We start from the raw sequence: 18,885 nt of genomic DNA on the forward strand, positions 1-18,885 counted from the left end.
ACTCTCCAGGTCGCTCTAATCTCCGCACTGTTTCTTGTTCAATTTTATGTCTTTTAGATAAAAAACAAACTATCCCCCCCCCCCCCCCGATACACACAGATTTCATGGTCCTAGAGAAGAAGTCAGTTTTATTATAGATACAAGCCCTCAGTCTGTCAGGGGTTTTGTTCTTGTCTGTTAAGAGCACATTGGTCCTATAGTGTAGGGGTTGGCAGACTTTTCTTTAGAATCCCAGATAGTAAACGTTGTCAGCTTTGTGGGACATACCATTCCTGTTGCAGCTTCTCAGCCCTGCCATGTAGTGTAAAGCAGCCACAGACAATGTGAAAATAAAGGCATGGCTATGTGTTGATAAGTCTTTATTTATGAAACAGGCCACCCAGATTCAGCCACAGGCTTTGGGGTTTGCTCCGTGGAGGAACCACCTTCACTGCCATTGTCTCCTCACTTATCCTTGATTTGCCCCCTTCTAGAAGCAGAGGGAGGTCATAGCTGGGGCTCTGTTCAGATGAATACTGCAGCTTTTCTACCAAGGAGGCAGATGCTGTTGAGGGAACATATAAAAGAGATACGCGGAGTGGCGAGGGTCTGCATTGCGCAGAATCTAAAAGGGCCTGCCATGCATAGTAGGGTTTCTAATCTTCACAGCTGGTGGACTCCCCAGCTCTGGGGAAACTTACCATTCAAAGCTTGTCAGTTCCCTGTTCAGAGGCCTTCATGGCACATAAGGTCCCAGAGCAGCATGTGAAGGATCTGTAACGATGCAGTGGTTAGAGCCAGGGTGGACCCTGGCATGAGTGGGGCCTGCCACTCTGTATTGCTGCAAGCGTGACTTACCTCTCAAACCTTGAGTCCCCTAAGGCCTTGAGGGTTGAAGTAATGCCTACAAGACGTATGCCACAGCAAGAGCTCCGTGAGTGTTCTCTGTTACTATGTAACAGGACCTATGCGGAACTTGTGGAAAGCCTATAGACGAAATGATGGCAAACCTTCCCAGCAGCAGGTCTTTCCTCTGAGATGATGAAGTTGCTCCCTCATTTTGTCATTAAATGTCTTCATCTTGTGGGCCCAGAGAGATGAGGGAGCCCATCAAGGATCCAGTAGCATCCAGGGCTGACGGTCTCCACCTCACCATACTCGTAGGAATGTACAGAGCCCTCCCTGATGTTTTTTATGGCTGAATAGGTGTCTCCTGTGTGGAGGTGCCCTCATTCATTTAACCAGTCCCTCAGGTGCATTGGCTGTATTTTCAGTCTTTTTGCTTTTGCAGGCAGTGCTGCAATAAATGGCCTTATGTGCATTTCATTTCCTAAATGTGCAATAATATGTGTAGGGTAAGTTCCCCAAAGTGAGATCATAAAATTACAAAGGGATGTGCTTTTGTAATTCTGGTAGCTGCTGCCCATTTGCTTTCTGTAGGAGCTGTGGTCTGTTGTCTTAACAGCAGTGAACTAGCTCACTGACACATAAATCATCCAACTAGAAGCTTGTGAGCTAATAGATGATGAATTATTGTATCTCTGTGTAGCCATTTGCATTTCCTGTTTTACAAAGTTTTTTAAATTTAAGTTTTGAAATTTGCCTAGTTAAAACTCTACCTTCTTTGGCACCAGTCTCTTTATTTCAACTGTATTAGATGCTGTATTTTTATGTTTTTCAAGTTGAAATGTCCCTTTGTGGGAGCTCTTATAGGCAATATGTAGATTGTTTTCACCAACATCACATAGCCATGGAAAAGGTGTTTTCAAAAGTGCGCTCTTGGCAGTTCGTCATTCATGATTTTTATCCTAAAGACCTGTGTTTTCTGTATCACCCTTCTATCCCAGGCCACCTCTAGGGGACTGTTCCTGACCAGAGTCCCCACCTGCATTTCTATAGCCTTTCATTTCCATCGATTATGCAGAACTATTGTACTTCAATATGTTTATAGTAAACGTGGGGTTTTGTGATTGGATCTCCCTGATGAGACTGTGAGCTTCCCCAGGTCAGGGACCCTATTATGACAGATGTTTAAGCAGAACAGCGCGGTGGTTAAGCAGAACAGCATTCAGCGTGTGTGTGAAGGGAATGGTGAAGCAGTGGAGCCAGGCCCGGTGCCTGACCTGGCTCCCTTCCCCTGGGCTTCACAGGTGAGGCAGCTGCAGGAGGATGCGGCCCGCCTCCAGGCCGCCTATGCGGGTGACAAGGCTGACGACATCCAGAAGCGGGAGAATGAGGTCCTGGAGGCCTGGAAGGCCCTGCTAGACTCCTGCGAGGGCCGCAGGGTGCGGCTGGTGGACACGGGGGACAAGTTCCGCTTCTTCAGCATGGTGCGCGACCTCATGCTGTGGATGGAGGATGTCATCCGGCAGATCGAGGCCCAGGAGAAGCCAAGGTAATATTCCCTGCTGCCTGGGCAGGAGATCTAGTGAACTTACCCCAGGCGATATGTAGATGGGATCTTCCAGAGAGAGCCAGGCCTCGCCTGGTCCTTCAAGGCTGGAGCAGGGTGGGGAAAGTGTGGGGGGAGCCACACTGCTTGAGCTGCCTCCTGCACACAGGGGGCCCAGTGCTGTCACGTCCTCCCCTTTTCTCCCCAACCTGCCCCACGTTCCATGCCCACCATGTCCTGCCTTTGGGCATGACTAGCTCTACCTCATCATTGGAATTAGGTGGCTTCCTGAGTTCTTTCTGTGTCTTGTTAGATTAAAAACCACTCTGTCCCTCTTCATAGACTTTGCCGAAGGTGTCTCTCAACCCTGCATCTGCTTTAATGGTGTCTTCAGATGATTATTTAATATTTGTTCTGTATCTTCCCTTTGGCTGTGTTCATGCAAGCAGTGAAGAGAAGCTAATAGACGAGCAAGCAGGCCCATAGCTTCCAGTTCACCCTGCCAGCTCCAGCCCTCGCCACTGAGAAAGGAGCTATGTCCCAAGAGAAGAAATACATAGAGAATATAATGTGTTAATGTAATGTATATGTATACTATAACATGTATATAACATGTATAAACTGTATTTCCTAGATCAGACTTCCCAGTCTTAGGTTTTGGTTCCTGAGAAGCTCTCTCAGCTCTACCAGTCATTGATTTCTAAGCTGGTTCCCGCTCTGTATGTTTCTTCATATCCAAAGAAGGAGAGGAGATACCAACTTCTCTTTTGAACACACATGTCCTGAACCTTTGGCAGCTTACTCATTGGGGTATGATTGGGGACATACGTTAATGCTTCTGTACCTTTTTGAAGAAGGGTCTGAATTGCATAGCAAAGTAAGTTTGAACCCAAATCTAGTGGTTTTTCCGGCCTCTACCCGGCAGCCATTGTGAATTACTCATGCACGCGCACACACAAGCACGCGCACACACACACACAGATAATAGTCAACGCACTCTTAACGTTAGGCTGCCTAGCTGGTCCTGAATTATACTGTCCTCACACTGTAGCTCCTGTGACTCAGACTGTGAATCACACCTTGAAGGTAAATTGTGCCATCGAACAGTTCCCTTCAAATTAATTACGTGTTTTGAAACCGACACATTTATTTCAAAAGCTTGATCTCCTAAAGGAGGTATTATTTGTCTCATTTTAGGGATGTCTCATCTGTTGAACTATTGATGAATAATCACCAGGGTATCAAAGCTGAAATTGATGCTCGTAATGACAGTTTCACAACCTGCATTGAACTTGGGAAATCCCTGTTGGCGAGAAAGCACTACGCATCTGAGGAGGTAGGGTGCTGTTTGCCCGGGGCCCTAGGCTGACTGAAGCTGGTGTTAAGATGTAAAATGATGCCCTGGCTGGTGTGGCTCGGTTGGTTGGAGCATCATCCCATGCACCGAAGGGCAGCTGGTCCGATTCTCGTTCCGGGTACATACCTAGGTTGTAGGTTTGATCCCCAGTGGGGGCATATACCAGAGGCAACCGATCGATGTTTCTTTTTCTCTCTCTCTCCCTCCCTTACTCTCTGAGATCTGTAGAACATATCCTCAAGTGAGGATTTAAGAAAAAAGATGTAAAATGACTTTTCTGAGTATCTATGTATGTATGTGCATGCATCCACAGAGAAATATATACTTATATTTACATATACATATGCATATACTTGCATATATTTCAGAACTTAGTGCTTCTTTCCTGGTGTGTAGAAAACATAATTGCTCAGGCTCTGAGCAGAGCCAGTAAGTCCAAATCCCGGGCACAGCAGACAGTTTTTTAAGGCCCTCTGTTGAGGTTTCGCTCTCTCTTACCTTCATCAGTACTCTACCCAGGCGACACCCCTTCTCCATCGCATGTGCCCCAGATCAGTTTGCTCTTCAGTGGGCGATCACTACTTCCAGTTAGAGTGAAGGTAATAAAGACGTAAGTGGTTAGTCTGTGTGTGGCCCCTTCAGGGGACTGGAAGTTCTCAGAGAGGTCAGGGCTTTGCCCTTCTTGCTGTCTCTCTGTCCCTCCCTGAGTGTTTGCCTATGGAGCCCCAGAGTCTGGAGGGGCTCAGTGCAGAGTTGGCCTCCTCATGACACCATAGCTCTGGGTGGAGCTGGCCTTGCTCTCAGCCCACCCTGCTTTTCTCTGCTCTCCCAATACAGAGAGACTAAGCCGTCCTGAGGTACTCCTGGCCCAGTGGTGGTTTTCTTGTGTGAAGTGGCCTATCAAGGGGAAGACTGGAGGATGTGGTCCATCCTGTTAAGTTGTCCCTGCGGTACTTCTTTTCTTACAGATCAAGGAGAAGTTACTTCAGTTGACGGAGAAGAGAAAAGAAATGATTGACAAGTGGGAAGACCGATGGGAGTGGTTAAGGCTGAGTAAGGACATATTTGGTCTCTCTCTCTGCTCCTTTTGGGTGCCCTTAAAAGCTTGCAAGTTTATTTTCCTGCTTTAGTTGATTTGATGTGATGTTATCACTTAATGATGTTTGGAATTCTAAACCCTTCCTTTTTTAATGCTCTATTTCACCATTGTGCTGAGTATTGTTAAGTAGTTCCCTGTGGCATATTGTTTTTTATTCTTCATCTCATGATTGACCTGTGTTGTGGGTGGGTCTTGGATATTCTTTGGGAACAGCAGAAATAGGTGTCCCTCTGGAAGAGCACAGAGCCCCTCCTCCTCCAGTTATCTTTAAGAAGGATTATTACTGCAGTTTCAAGAGGTGGAAAGTTGGCCTGATAGGTCTTATATTTGGTGCTCTTAGAAAGATGCGAACAAGACAAAACAAACGCTAACAGCTGACTGTTCTACAAGGAACTGGGCATCATTCTAAGTGTCTTACATGGTTTTCTGTATTTACTGCCCACAGTGACCCAGAGGTAGACTCTACTTTTCATCTCTTTTTATAAAGGAATATACAGTATTGGGAATAACACTTAATAATTGGTATCAACACAAAGTAGCCCAACTCAAGTGTTATTTGTACACTTTGCCGTTCTGTGTTTGGGGCTCTGGGCCCCATCCTTGTGTTGTAAGCGCATTCTCAGACGCCGAGGTTGCTGACCAGAGACAGAATCCAAGGGCCTTTTCTAAAAGGGGTAAAAGACCTGGGGAAGGCGGTGGTGCAGGTAGCTGCCACCAGACGGCAGTGTCATCCCTGGCTGCCAGCCACCCTGCTCGCCAGTGCTCACTCTCTGTACCCTGTGCAGTTCTGGAGGTCCATCAGTTCTCAAGGGATGCCAGTGTGGCTGAGGCCTGGCTGCTCGGACAGGAGCCCTACCTATCCAGCCGAGAAATAGGCCAGAGCGTGGACGAGGTGGAGAAGCTCATCAAACGCCATGAGGCTTTTGAAAAGTCTGCTGCAACCTGGGATGAGAGGTTCTCTGCCCTGGAGAGGCTGACAACGGTAAGTGGCCACCAGAGGTCGGATGCTTGGCCTATGGGTTTTCCTGGCAGCCTCCTCTTCCTGCTCACCTCTTAGAGAATTCATGTTATTCATGTTATTACTCTGCTTTTAAAAGCAGTCAGGATCTTCCTGAAATTGGTGGCTGTCTTGGTTCAGGACCTGGGGAGACTCTGGGGCTACCACCTTCAGTCATTTCCTGGGCACCTAGATTTATGGTCACTTAATTCGGTTTCTGCAGTTCTGGGGACTTAAAATGTACCTGTGTACTCTTGTGCTGAAAGGAACACTTCTGGTGGGTGCATATTGCTTATGAAACGCCTTAGTTTCCGTTAGACTATCCTGTGACTTTTTTATGTGTTGTTTGGGTTTTGGCTGAACACGAATCACTGCAGCTCTGTCTCAGTGGTGTCTGTCTGAGCTCATGGGAAGGCCAGCATGAACCCTCATGCTCAGATAACTTTCTTCCTAAGCAAAGTTGAGAGCTGCATAGTTCGTTTAGAAATAAAACCCAGTGTCCCAGGGGGCACACAGACAACCCATAGGAACTGTGCCAGCCCCTGAAATAGACTTGTTTCATCACTAAGATCTCGTGTTTCCTGTAATTTTGACTTGGGGCTGCAGTTCCTATGATCCTAATACCGTTTTGCTTAGGGTGTTAGAGCCTCTGGTTGGCCAGTGTGATCCAGGGTAGAAAACTCGGGCCAGAGGACTGCCTGAGTTCACCCAGAGCCCTGTCCTTAAAAGAGGCAGAGTTGGGGCTCTGCTGAACGTCACCACGTTCTCCCTCAGTTGGAGCTACTGGAAGTGCGCAGACAGCAAGAGGAGGAGGAGAGGAAGAGGCGGCCGCCCTCGCCCGAGCCGAGCGCGAAGGTGTCTGAGGAGGCCGAGTCCCAGCAGCAGCGGTGAGTCACGGCTCTGCCGCCCGAGTCTTAGCATTAGTGGCAGTGAGGTTCAGGGAGCGTCTTTCCTCAGCCTGCACTGTGTGGCCTAACCACACGCTTTTCCTGCTAATTGCTGCTTTGGAACGTTGGAATGTTTGGAGTCCCTGCGAGCAGCCCTGGGCAACATTTGAGAGCACTGGCTTGTCCTGTCACAGTGCTTTGTGGGCAGCGGAAGTGGAGTGTGACAGTGCCCTCTGTGCTGCACACACGTGCTCACGCATGCGCACGCACACACACACTCAATTTCCGTATGATTAAACGGAGGGAGCGAACCACCCAGATTTCCAGCCAGTGATTTTGTGGTGGTGCTTTTTGAAATTTCTGGGTGATTCCCCATGAAGGACAGGAATTACTCTACTTCTGGAAGGCTGGTTGTTTTGCAGTAGTAAGAGCTCTGTGATCAACCCTAATGCTACCTTGGGGGGGAGGGGATCCCTGCAGTCTCCTCTCTCTGTCCAGAGTTGGTTTGAAACACTTAGAAAGTTTTTTAAAAGAAATTAAATTCTGTGAAAGAGGGTTGTATGTGTTTTTCTAAGAGAAAATCTGTAATAAAACTGGCTGATGTTCTCTCCTTTTTTCCCTTCTGTTTTTCTCTTTTCTCCTCTTTGCCTTTTCTTCCCATCCCCTGTCCTCTTGCCCCCTCACCCAACAGGGATACGTCGAAAGGAGAGCAAGTTTCCCAGAATGGTTTGCCAGCTGAACAGGGATCTCCACGGGTTAGTTACCGCTCTCAAACCTACCAAAACTACAAAAACTTTAATAGCAGACGGACAGCCAGTGACCAGCCATGGTCCGGACTGTGAAGCTCACTACCATTTGTCAAGACCACTCTTTCCAAATCCTCATGGTTTGACCTTTTGGCTTCCACCTCACCCACAGTGTTACCATTTTACTTAATTCATAGCCTTCCTTGGTTTCATATTTGTTTGCGTTTAATTCATGTTTATTTGAGTCTTTTAACGGATGGATGCTTAGTTGCCTTAAAGCAACATACTTTTTGTTTATTTATGTGAGCTTTTTACCTTATTGAGATTTTTACAGCAAAAGCCTTACATGAGTAATTGCAATTTAATGAGATTACAGCAAAATGAAGAAGAAAACTAGAATCCTACAGGTATGACATATCCAGTTATACTAACAGGGTGCAGAACTGCACTGTATGTAGCCTCCTTTACAGATGTTATTAACCTACAGCAGTTTCCCCGTAACTAGGAAGACCGGTATATGCGGAAGGAGACTTTAAGTGCTAAGATTAAAACCTAAAGTCAGCTGTGTGACATTCCATGGAGGGTGCATTCATTTATTGAAAATGACAAAGAAAGAAAAAGGAAGTTGCATCTATTGGGAAGCTGTTTGAATTTTTAGGTGCAGCATCTCAAATGTTTTGAGGTCCTCAGATCACTTACTACTTTTTACAAACCAGTTCCTCTCTTATTTTTTCCTGCCAAGTCCCGAGTTGAGGATTCTAGACTGACTGGCAGCAGATAGTGCCACCAGCCTCAGGAGTAAAGTGCCCGCTGATGGCTGCGCACTTTTGCCTCGGTCACTGGGCACCACTGGGATGCCGCAGATGACCACAGTTCTCAGCACGTTTCGGAAGCCTGCCTCCCGGACTTCCAGGCCTGTCTATTTGGCCGATGACTTCAGGGTGTCAAACTATTTAAGTTTTTCAAACAAACGGAGCAAAAGCCATTCTGGTTCACCCTGATTACTTGAACGATGCCTGCAGTGGACCACCCCTAGGAGCAGTTGCACGCCTCCTGGCTTCAGAAGTAATGTTAGCACCTCTGTAGACAGACACTCCGTCCTATGTCTCATTACAGACCTGATTCATTTCTCATTTTCTTAAGAAAATGAAGGTTTTTTGTGGAGTTCTCTCATAAGGAGTCTTTTAGGATGGCATTTGTCAGACCACCAGCAGGGATTGGAAATGTTTTAACGGGAATTCTGTTCCTTAGGAATAGAAGCTAATGAAAGAGGTGATTTCCTGGTACTGATCAAGACAAAACCAAATCCATGTGACATCAGAACCTCATGAGACATTCACTTGCTCATTTGCCATATTTAGGTGTTAGTGGAATCAGAGACCTGTTTTGATATGTGTTCTCCATGAGTTAAGTCTGATTTGTCTTTTCATTTCATGATGCATGTCTTTTTTTTCTTTTGTCAGGATAACATCATGTAGACCTTGTTTGTTTTTCCTTACCTCTATGTACATATCTATCTACTTGCGATTGTAGATGGGTATATAGATAGATGCCAAGCTTCCTATGTTCTGGGGGTAGTGTGCACCATTATTGGGTCTCTGCCTTAAAATACACCAAATTCCATTTTAGAGGAAAACCACCGCTTTGTCTTTGGCCTTTAGGGAGCCCTGATGTGTGTTCCTGGCTCCAAATTATGTGTCACTGATCTATATGTATATGTGATGTTTCCATATATGTGTTTAAATTTTGTATCATCAGGACTAATACCCAATTTTATGCTTTTTGTATTCATAAGACCAAAAAAAAAACCCACAAAACCAACAACCACCACATAAGCACACAGGGAAGGAGTGCTGTGATGTTTTTGGCATTTGTTCTCATGCCTGTTTTTATTTATATTTTTAAATTGTGGCTTGCCAGAACAGATTTTTAATTACAATTGGATTGGAAGAAGAAAAGCCTTTTCATTCTTCTGAGTTACAGTGCAGAGACTCAAGTTAATGAACTTGAAAATAGCGTTGCTTTGTGTACTTAGAAAACCAATCGGGTGTTTCTTGTGCTACTAGTTGTCACGTTGCATTTGTGTTCACCTTCTGATTTAAAGATCTCAGGTGTACCCAGCCACTAAAGCACTCTGGACTAATCGCTAAAGAGAAGCAAGGGGGGTGGGGGCGGGGCGCGTCCACGTGTGCCCATGTTTGGTCACAGCGCTGCAATTTGCTTTTGGTGTTTGTCTCGTGGTGTGTTGCCTGTCGGCATGCTCAAGCACATGTCCATTAAAATTCATTTGTTCCTTTTATTTTCCTCGTTTCCTTGGTTAGTGATTCATTTGCATAAACATTAATTATCTCTGCATACTGGTTTGGGGTTTTCTCTTTCCTTCTAACTCCAAAGAAAAAAATTTTTGCTGCAGAATTTCCCCCAGGAGAGGCTTCCCCAGCCTTCACCTACCCTTGAAGTCTGACCACGTACAATCAATTGTAGCCTTTTTCAAGTAAACGTTTCTCTGTCCAGGTCCTCTCTGTCACTAGCAGTTTTGGAGTCGCACCTGCAGCACTAATTTTTTTTAACCTGATTTCTATACACACTAACTCCATGTCTCCCTGGACTCACGCCTGGCACAGGCCTTCCAGACCAAACTCGTCCCTCCTCCCCACCAGAAACTTCCTGAAAGCTCACGCACAACAGATTTGTCAACTTTAAAATCCACTCATTTTCTTTTGACTCAGGGTTTTGTTTTTTTTTTGTCATTTCCCCTCCTGCATCTCTCCTTTAAAAGTGAGAGACATACTTAAATAGCCTTTTGCTCTTAAGCACGTGTCCACAGGCTGTGACTTGCAAGGCCAGGATAACCACCCGCATCTCCCCTCCCCCATGCCTTTCTGCCCTAGGAATCCATTCTCCATACTGCTCTGCGGGTAGAGGGTCCCAATCAAAGACACCCTTAAATCACATAGCCTCTAGTCTCACCCTGAATCCTGATGCTAGCGGTGATCCTTTGTGTAGACGGAATATAAATTTGTGACTCCGGTCCAGCCACTTAGATGAGGCCGAAACGAGAGATCCAGTCCTGAGAGTTGACATATCTGAGTGTTCATATCTGAGTGGTGGCCAGTCTGCGTTCATCCTGTTGAAGTTTTTGCTGCTGGTTGGGTGTCATTTTGGTTCTGGGCAGCAGTGGTGGGGGGCATAGCTAATGATCGTTGCCATTGACACCTCCATGTCTGTTCGTGTACCAGGGGAGCCAGGTTGTCTGTAATCCACTAAAGTGTCAGCCACACCCAGCTTTAGTAACTCGCTAATCCCACGCCCTGGGTGTATCGGCCAGGGGCTGCTGCAGTTAATGGTACACAGTTGATGGTACACAGGCCGAAAGCGATAATGAATCGAGACCCTACTGCATTTCCCAAGCCGCAAAGCCATGAGGGTTACACTATAAATGAGCTTGGGAAGGAACAGCTCCCGAAGACGTCTCCAGCCTGAAGGGTCAGAGCCGCTGGAAGCCTGGCGGTCTCTGGGCCTTCGCGTCCCAGTGCAGCAAGGCAGCGAGATCCAGCAGCACGTGATGGGGAAGGCCCTGGTTCTGTCTTTGTTTGGGGGTAAATAGCCGTGTGGTGCTGAGTGACTGTGATTGGCTTTTCCAGCTCCTTTAACACAAACTACAACCCACTCACGATACAACTCCGGCAGATGTGGTTCAATTGATGTTTGTTGACTTGCCTCATTTCCTTCCAGCTCTTACATTCCAAAGTCTAACTGGGATGGTAGCTGTGAAATGCATGACTGTCGTCCTAATTTCTGCATGTGTTTATGACGATGTGTTGAGGGGAGGGGGGGAGAGCCAGGGAGCATTTTCAGAAACCAGAGGTCTTTCCTTGTCTTACTCCGGGGGAATGCTGTGTAGTTCTGATAGAGTTGTCTATCGACCTGTTTGTGAATGCCCTTTCGCTTCAACTTCCAGCCCTCCTGGTGGCGTCCTTGGATGTAAGGTGGCTGCTGTATAACGTCCACTCTCTCATATTTAATACGTGTGATTGTGACTGTTGTCCTTTTGTTCTAAAGTAACCATGAGAGGAAATGATCCGAGTTACCTTAGAGAAAATGGATTGATCAGAGGGGCAGAGTGCAGTAAAACTCATACTGGCATTTCGCTTTTCTCATCTCCCCGTGAGCGGGCGGGCATTAATCCCTTCCCACCTTCTAATGTCCTTGGTGTCCAGCTGGCTTTGTGGGATGTGCAATGGTTTTACTGTACTGCCTCGATCTGTGCCAGGCATTTATACACAGCCACGTGTGCGAGTCGGTCAGAGCGTATGTGGTCACCCCCCTGCACCACGGGGTTCACTGAGTAGCCTCTCTGCTGTCCCTAGATGGCAGAGACTGTGGACACGAATGAAATGGTCAATGGCGCTGCAGAGCAGAGGACGAGTTCCAAAGAGTCCAGCCCCATCCCCTCCCCCACCTCCGATCGCAAAGCCAAGACTGCCCTCCCGGCCCAGAGCGCTGCCACCTTGCCGGCCCGGACCCAGGAGATGCCTGCGGCCCAGATGGAAGGCTTTCTGAATCGGAAGCATGAGTGGGAGGCCCACAACAAGAAAGCCTCGAGCAGGTAACAGCAGCAAAGGCTGAGTCAGTGAGGAGGGAGGTCAGCCGGCCAAGGCCAGGGTGGGTCCGTCTCAAGTGGAAAGGGGAGTGTGTGTTCATGTAGTTGGCTTGTGTGTGGCTTCCTGGGCAGTACATTCACAGGGCTGACCCTGGGAAGGGGAAGGGGAGACCGTCTTACTCACTGAGGGGAGAGGGAGTTAGACATGAGTAGAAATAGAAAATCAGGCCTCAGTAGTTCATCCTGAGAAGGAATGCTGCTAGGTTGCTGTTGAGTCTTCCCTAAAGGGAAATGATTTCACCGAGGTTTTCCTCGTGAGGTTTTTGGAGACATTCACCATTTCCCCTGCCTTATCTCCATGTAAGCCTTTATATTTGTGATCTCCCAATAGCCCTGTTTTTATTACCTATTTTACAGGTGAGGAAACTGGGGCCCTGAGAGGTTAGGAAAGCTCAGTCTCTATAGAAAGTTAGTAAACGGCTTAGCTGGGGTGAAACTCACATCTGACTTCATAGCCTCTGTGCTTAACCGGTAAACCAGGCTGGCGGGGACCACCCTGTGCAGTTGTGCAGGCTAAATATTGAACAAAGAAATCCCGTCTGAGAGCTGCCATCCACATTGAGGACATTGACTTACCACGTGTGGATGTCTGTAAAGTCTCTCGTTCTCATTAAAATCAGTATATTGAGACAGTGTATTATCATGGGGGAAAGGACAGCTTTTTCTAATTCACCCAAAGGTTCCATTCATACTGATGTCCCTGGACCAACCTCCCTGTGAAGGCACCAGTCACACAGAGAGTGAAGCTGAGATGGGAGAGCTGCCTGAGGACAGGCATGTTTCACAGGAGCCTGGCCTGTGTCCTTTGCACAGGAGGTGTTGCAGCAGGGAACCTAACACAGCCTTTCCCATCAGCCAAGAGCACCTTGACTGAATAGAAGGAAGTACCGTGTTTCCCCCGAAATCCAGGGAGAGAAGTCACCCCCAAAAACCTACCACCGCAGCAATATGTGCCCTGTCCCAGGAATCCATGGAGGCATTTTGTTCCATTTGTTTGGTTTTAGCAGAATACAGGAAGGGCTTTTAACAAGAGGTTACAGCACGTTGCACGAGGATCATTTTCATATTAATCAAATTCTTAATTCTTTGTGTTCCTTTCTTTACTGCTCAGGTCCTGGCACAATGTTTATTGTGTCATAAATAACCAAGAAATGGGCTTCTACAAAGATGCAAAGACAGCTGCTTCTGGGATTCCCTACCACAGCGAGGTCCCTGTGAGCCTTAAAGAAGCCGTCTGTGAAGTGGCCCTTGATTACAAGAAGAAGAAGCACGTGTTCAAGCTCAGGTGCGCGCTCGGAGGGTGGGCGTGTGTGTGTCCTCATGCCGGGAGTTGGTTTTCTTAGATCCTGTGATTGGTTGGTTCTCCTGTGCCATTTATTTACTTATTTTTACTTATTTATTTATTTTAACATGTCTTTATTGACTTCAGAGAGAGGAAGGGGAGGGAGGGAGAGATAGAAACATCAATGATGAGAGTCATTGATCGGCTGCCTCCTGCACGCCCCCAACTGGGGATCGAGCCCGCAACCCGGGCATGTGCCCTGACTGGGAATCGAACCCCAATTGCCTGGATCCTAGGTCGACGCTCAACCGCTGAGCCACACCGGCCAGGCTCCTCTGCCATTTAAAAGGCCCAGGGAGGAGAGGTGGGATGCAGAGAAGAAAGGGCAATGGGATAAAAAGACATCTGTAATACTTTCAACAATAAAGATAAATTTAAAAAAAATAATAATAATAAATAATAATAAATAAAGGTTAAAGAGAAACAGGAAAAAAATCACCAAGAAAGTGACACACAGGTGTGGCACACATCTTGGTCCTGGGGCCTGGCCAGTCCCCAGTCTCCCCGTGGTTAATGGGGCAGCTGAACATTGAAGAAAAGGAAGTTTTGTTTTTATGAGCCGGAAGTTAACTTCCCTGAGAGAAGGCGAGCTCTTCACATCTCACAGCTTAGGGAAAGCTTAGAAAAATAGTTTGCCCATCTTTCCAGCTTATCTGGACTCATGAGCTGCTATTCCTTGTTCATGAATTGTCTAGTGATGGGTCAAGTGTATTATCCTGGAGCTTGATGGAGACAAACAGGAAGTGTGTGTGCGGGGCCCGGGCTCCTGTGCCTTCTGACTCCCCCAGAGATGGTCCAGCTGCCCCTGAACTATCTAGTTCCAAATGTCTCTACCCTGTAGAACACCCGTGTGTCCCCACAGTGGATCCAAGCAGTGGAAATAGGCAGAAAAACCAGTTTATTTTTTAAAAATGTAAAAAGTGTATGTGTTAGTGGTCATCCAGGATGTTACTTAGTATAATACTTTGATCTGTTGCTTTGGGATCTGAAAAGCTCTGGACTCTGGTTACGTGTGTCTGGTGCCAGTGGGATTAGGCCAAGGACTGCAAATGAGAGTTTCAGATGTGTGATTTACTGAGCTCTGTTGACGAGCACTGGAGGGCTCACAGGCACTTTCCACGCTGTGAGGCAGGCACGGACAGCCAGCTCCCTGGCTACCTCCTTCCTTGTACGCGTTTGCTGCAGCTTCAGAGCGTTGGGGTGTTGGTGAGGGCACGTACCATATTCCCCACTGGCAGCGTCCCCTTCTTCTTGACAGCAGTGGAGAGAAGGGGTGAGCCCTCCAAGCTAGTGGCTTCTCAGTGTCATACTGATGGCCTTGCAAGGACACTTTCCTCCTTCCGAGACATACATAAGAAGAGAAATCTAAGAGACCATTTTTGGGTGTCTGTTCAGAAACTGGTATTTATAAATGTGGGGGATGCAAGCTTAGCAGAATTTCAAAAGGGCTTATAAATTTTAAAGAGCTTTCACTTGAATTCAGTTTAGAGCAGTGGTCAGGCATCCAGGTGGTCTTAGCCAGGTGTTATTTCATTTGGACCATTTTTTTAATCCTTCCAGTAGGTTGAAACACCACGTTGCCTGTGTAAATTATATTGGCCCAATTATATGGCTTCCTGATGTCCAGGGGTCCACCGCTGGGCCTGTGCGCGCCCCGGGCTCAGTTGCTGGTGTGTGATTCCTGGGGCCTGTTTGTATCCCACATGTAGGATATGGGGGTTGGGGCTTTTTTTTTCCCTGACATTATATTGTGACTTCCTTTCTTCCTTCAAATTACAGACTAAATGATGGGAACGAATACCTCTTTCAAGCCAAAGATGATGTAAGTTTCTAAGATTCTTTTCTCTCAAATACTTAACACCTTGCTGACCAGTCACGAGATAACTCGTGTCTGCACTTACATTAAGTAATTTTAAACACCTTGCTGACCAAAGTAGCCAGCCACATGGGCGAGTCCTGGCTTGAAACAGCCCGTCGGCCAGAGTTTGCCCGTGCCCGTGGCATGGTAAGCTTTATTTGTAACGTTCGTCATACAGGTAATGGTCAGTGATGGCATCTGTTGTCAGGTCTCCACGGTCACCAACACTGGAAGGTGTTTGGTCCTCCTTGTGTTTTAGGAGGCAGTGAATGTCATCTGCCCTCGCCACGGCAGGAGAGCTGGTGCAGGGTCCCTCGGAGCCCACCCCCTCCCGGTGGTTGAGGCACAGTGAGGTGGTCCCAGTCAGGAGCCTCCCACTGCACCCCCCGCCTTTACCCACCCATGTCGTGACTGTGTTCCATCTCGAGGGAGAGAGAAAACAGCATGTACAGTGCTTTAAACTGGGGAAATCTCCTGTTAAATTACAGTCTTATGTGTCAAATATATTACAGTTTAAAAGAGGGGAGCAGCTTCTAGGGTGATACCCCACAGATGGAGACCAGTCTCCCACCTCTTCCCAATTCCTAGGATCATATACAAGAGTGACGACCTTCAGGTCGTCAACCAAATTCTCCTGAGTCGAGCCATGTTCACGCTAAAGCAGAGGCTCATTTGGGACCCGCTTGCCCCGTGCGAGCCCTGTCCCGAGCCTTCCAGCCGAGTCCCAGGGGTCAGGCAGCCGGGGGGGCGCCTCTGCCCGTCCCTCCGGCTGAGCCTCGCCCGTGCCCCCAGGAGGAAATGAACACGTGGATCCAGGCCATCTCCGCCGCCATCTCCTCCGACAAGCACGAGGTGCCAGCCAGCGCCCAGAGCACGCCGGCCTCCAGCCGGGCGCAGACCTTGCCCACCAGTGTCGTCACCATCACCAGCGAGTCCAGTCCCGGCAGGCGGGAGAAAGACAAGGAGAAGGACAAGGAGAAGCGGTTCAGCCTTTTCGGCAAAAAGAAGTGACCCCCGCCCCCGCCCTCCCGGCCTTCCCGAGAACTCCAGCATGCGAGCTCGGGGCAGCAGGGCCCCGTGCCTGCCGCTCCTCAGTGTGGTTGGTTTCTCTTTTTTTAATTTATAGAGCATTTCTGGGGGTGGGGTGGGGGAAAACACACCTAAACACTTTATCTCCAAGTTACACAAGTTTGAGGTGCAGAGGGAAGACCAGATTTTTTTAATGAAATTATATAGATTAGATCTCAATATTTAAACTGTTCCTCAATTTTGTGAGGCTGTGTTGGAAATAACTGGCCTCTAGTGCTGTTGGTATGCAAGGCAGCGGTGCTTAAAACAATATTTCCTGTGCTCACCACAGACAAAATGTACCAATTTCCTGACACCATTCTCTGCCATTTACTCCCGGTGGTTACCTTGAGTTTTGACTATTAGAAGTGCCCGCGACGGGATTGACCTTGATTAGACAGACAGTGTACTAGGACCTTGCTGCAGTCATGTGCAGCTCCATGCTAACTCCACAGACCAAACCCTTCGTACCCGGCAGCACTTACTAACACACGACACGCGGCTTTCCCGCCGCAACTGCAACGACGGTCACGAATGTCGGCATACAAGAAGGAATAGAAAACTGATACTGTTTTAAATAATCTGTAATTTCCTTTTTTTTTTTTTCTGAAATACATTATATTGTATGTTTGAGATAATTCTAGTACAAAGTATAATAAAACTAGATGTATAATAAACCCTTTAAATCATTGGTAAGTGTACAAGTGGAACTGAAGCATTTACTGGACAAAGTAATGTTATTCTAATGGTTACTTGCTCGTGCGTGGCCACACTGTGTTATAATTTGCTTCATTACCTTGCTCTTTGATACATAGTGTGCATTTCTCTGTCACTGTAACGATTGTAATGACAAACTTTCATCTTACTGCACAATCAAAACAGCATTGATAGGAATGAACTCCAGAGGCCGGGCCTGAGCAGGAAGGTGGTCGCTCGGGCCGGTGCTCAGTTGTATGACCTGTACCTCTCAACTTTTGCCCTATCTGTTAAATATATGCTATGTCATTAAATGCTTTTAAATCTACCACGGTGGGTAATTGTTGTTTTTCCTCTACCGCGCACACGCCCCATAGGGAAATTGCAGAGCAAGAGAGAGTAAACGGGACACATTAGACAGTCCACCTGGGTCCTGTTTTGCATTCTTGTAGCAGCTTTGAAAACTACAGGAAACAGAGTAATATCTATGGAATGTGTGGCAGCTACACACCCAGTTTTTATCTTTTATTTATAAAGAAGTTATCTGGAGAGCTTGCTAAATAGCTATGACGCAAGGGTTGGCAAATTTTTTCTGTAAAGAGCCAGAGATAGTAAATGTTTTAGATTTTGTAGGCCGTGCTCTGTTGAAATTTCACTGTTGTATAAAGAGGCAGCCACTGACTATGTGAACAACTGGGCATCCAGTCCATTTCCTGACCCCGGACCTGCGGTTAGGTTTCTCTAAGAAACTCTGGTTTCTTTTAGTTGAAAATGGTATTCTAAAACCATAATTTATGTTGCTAGCAATGCTCATTGCTTCTCGCTGGGTTGGTCCTTGTTTCTAGGCATATCAGTAGATAAAGCAAAGAAAAAACTCATGAGTTCATACTCAAATTCAGGATTGTGTGGTCTTTTCAACCTAACATTTCCTGTATTATTATCATTTTGACTCAGAATCATGACTCTCATAGAATTAGAAGATCCTGTAATTGTGCTTTATCCCATATTACACATAAACCAAATAGCAGTACTAATGCCACCAACATAATTACTGAGAACGGTTGTTATTTTTTTAATTAACCTTTTTTTATTTTGTGATTTGTAGATTCCCAGGCAGTTGTAAAAAACAATACCCTTTACCCAGTTTCCCTCAGTGGTAACATCTTGCAACACTATAGTACGAGATCACATCCAGGTTATTGACATTGATTCAGTTGAGATACAGAACATTTCCATCACCACAAGGATCCCTCCTGCTGCCCTTTAGAGCCACACCTGCCTCCCAGTCCCACCCCCGCTCGCCTCTGGCAACCACCAGTGTGTTCTCTCCGAGCTTCAAGTTTGTCCTTTCAAGAATGTTGTATAAACAGAAGCGCCCGTGATGTTACAACCTTTGGGGATTGGCCTTTTTCCGCTTGGCATTCTTCTCTGGAGGTTCATCCAGGCTACAGGTGTGGACGTATCCGTTCGTGTAACCATTCACTTACTGAAGACCATCTGGGCAGTTCCCAGGTTTTGTCTGCTACACACACAGCTGCTGTAAAGATAGATATATGTGCGGGTCTGTGTGTGTGAACCCAAACCTTCATTTCTCTAGGACAAAAAAATGCCCTGGAGTGCTGAGGAGATTTTTTAAAACAGTATCTACCGTGTCTGAGCAAATGGTCCTTTCTTCTCTGCATCTTAATCCTCAGGTAGTCTTAGTTCTACAAGTAAGTGTATATTAAACGCTCACCAGTCTTTACATGGGAGTTTCCTGGTCATTCCCTTGGTGGTAAATGTATGTTTTAAAACTAGCTGC

The 18,885-nt window shown here is 46.9% G+C and overlaps 1 protein-coding gene across 5 annotated transcripts in view; it reads left to right on the plus strand.

Annotated features, from left to right (window-relative positions):
- Positions 1 to 17,412, plus strand: part of SPTBN1 (spectrin beta, non-erythrocytic 1) — a 176,979-nt gene extending 159,567 nt beyond the window's left edge. For 2 of the 5 annotated variants that reach the window (XM_087823562.1, XM_016222124.2), the window contains exons 27-36: positions 2,130 to 2,374; positions 3,569 to 3,707; positions 4,697 to 4,781; positions 5,613 to 5,809; positions 6,599 to 6,711; positions 7,403 to 7,466; positions 11,828 to 12,066; positions 13,232 to 13,405; positions 15,242 to 15,284; positions 16,113 to 17,412. In XM_087823562.1, the coding sequence (XP_087679688.1) occupies positions 2,130 to 2,374; positions 3,569 to 3,707; positions 4,697 to 4,781; positions 5,613 to 5,809; positions 6,599 to 6,711; positions 7,403 to 7,466; positions 11,828 to 12,066; positions 13,232 to 13,405; positions 15,242 to 15,284; positions 16,113 to 16,331 (1,518 nt within the window). In that variant the 3' untranslated portion in view covers positions 16,332 to 17,412. Of the gene's footprint in view, positions 1 to 2,129; positions 2,375 to 3,422; positions 3,708 to 4,696; positions 4,782 to 5,612; positions 5,810 to 6,598; positions 6,712 to 7,402; positions 9,811 to 11,827; positions 12,067 to 13,231; positions 13,406 to 15,241; positions 15,285 to 16,112 lie in introns of those variants that run through there. The other 3 variants (XM_016222127.2, XM_087823564.1, XM_087823563.1) reach the window with 3 other exon arrangements.
- The last annotated feature ends 1,473 nt before the right edge of the window (positions 17,413 to 18,885 follow it).

This window comes from Miniopterus natalensis, chromosome 13 (assembly GCF_054644295.1).
Source record: "Miniopterus natalensis isolate mMinNat1 chromosome 13, mMinNat1.hap1, whole genome shotgun sequence".
Lineage (NCBI taxonomy): Eukaryota > Metazoa > Chordata > Mammalia > Chiroptera > Miniopteridae > Miniopterus > Miniopterus natalensis.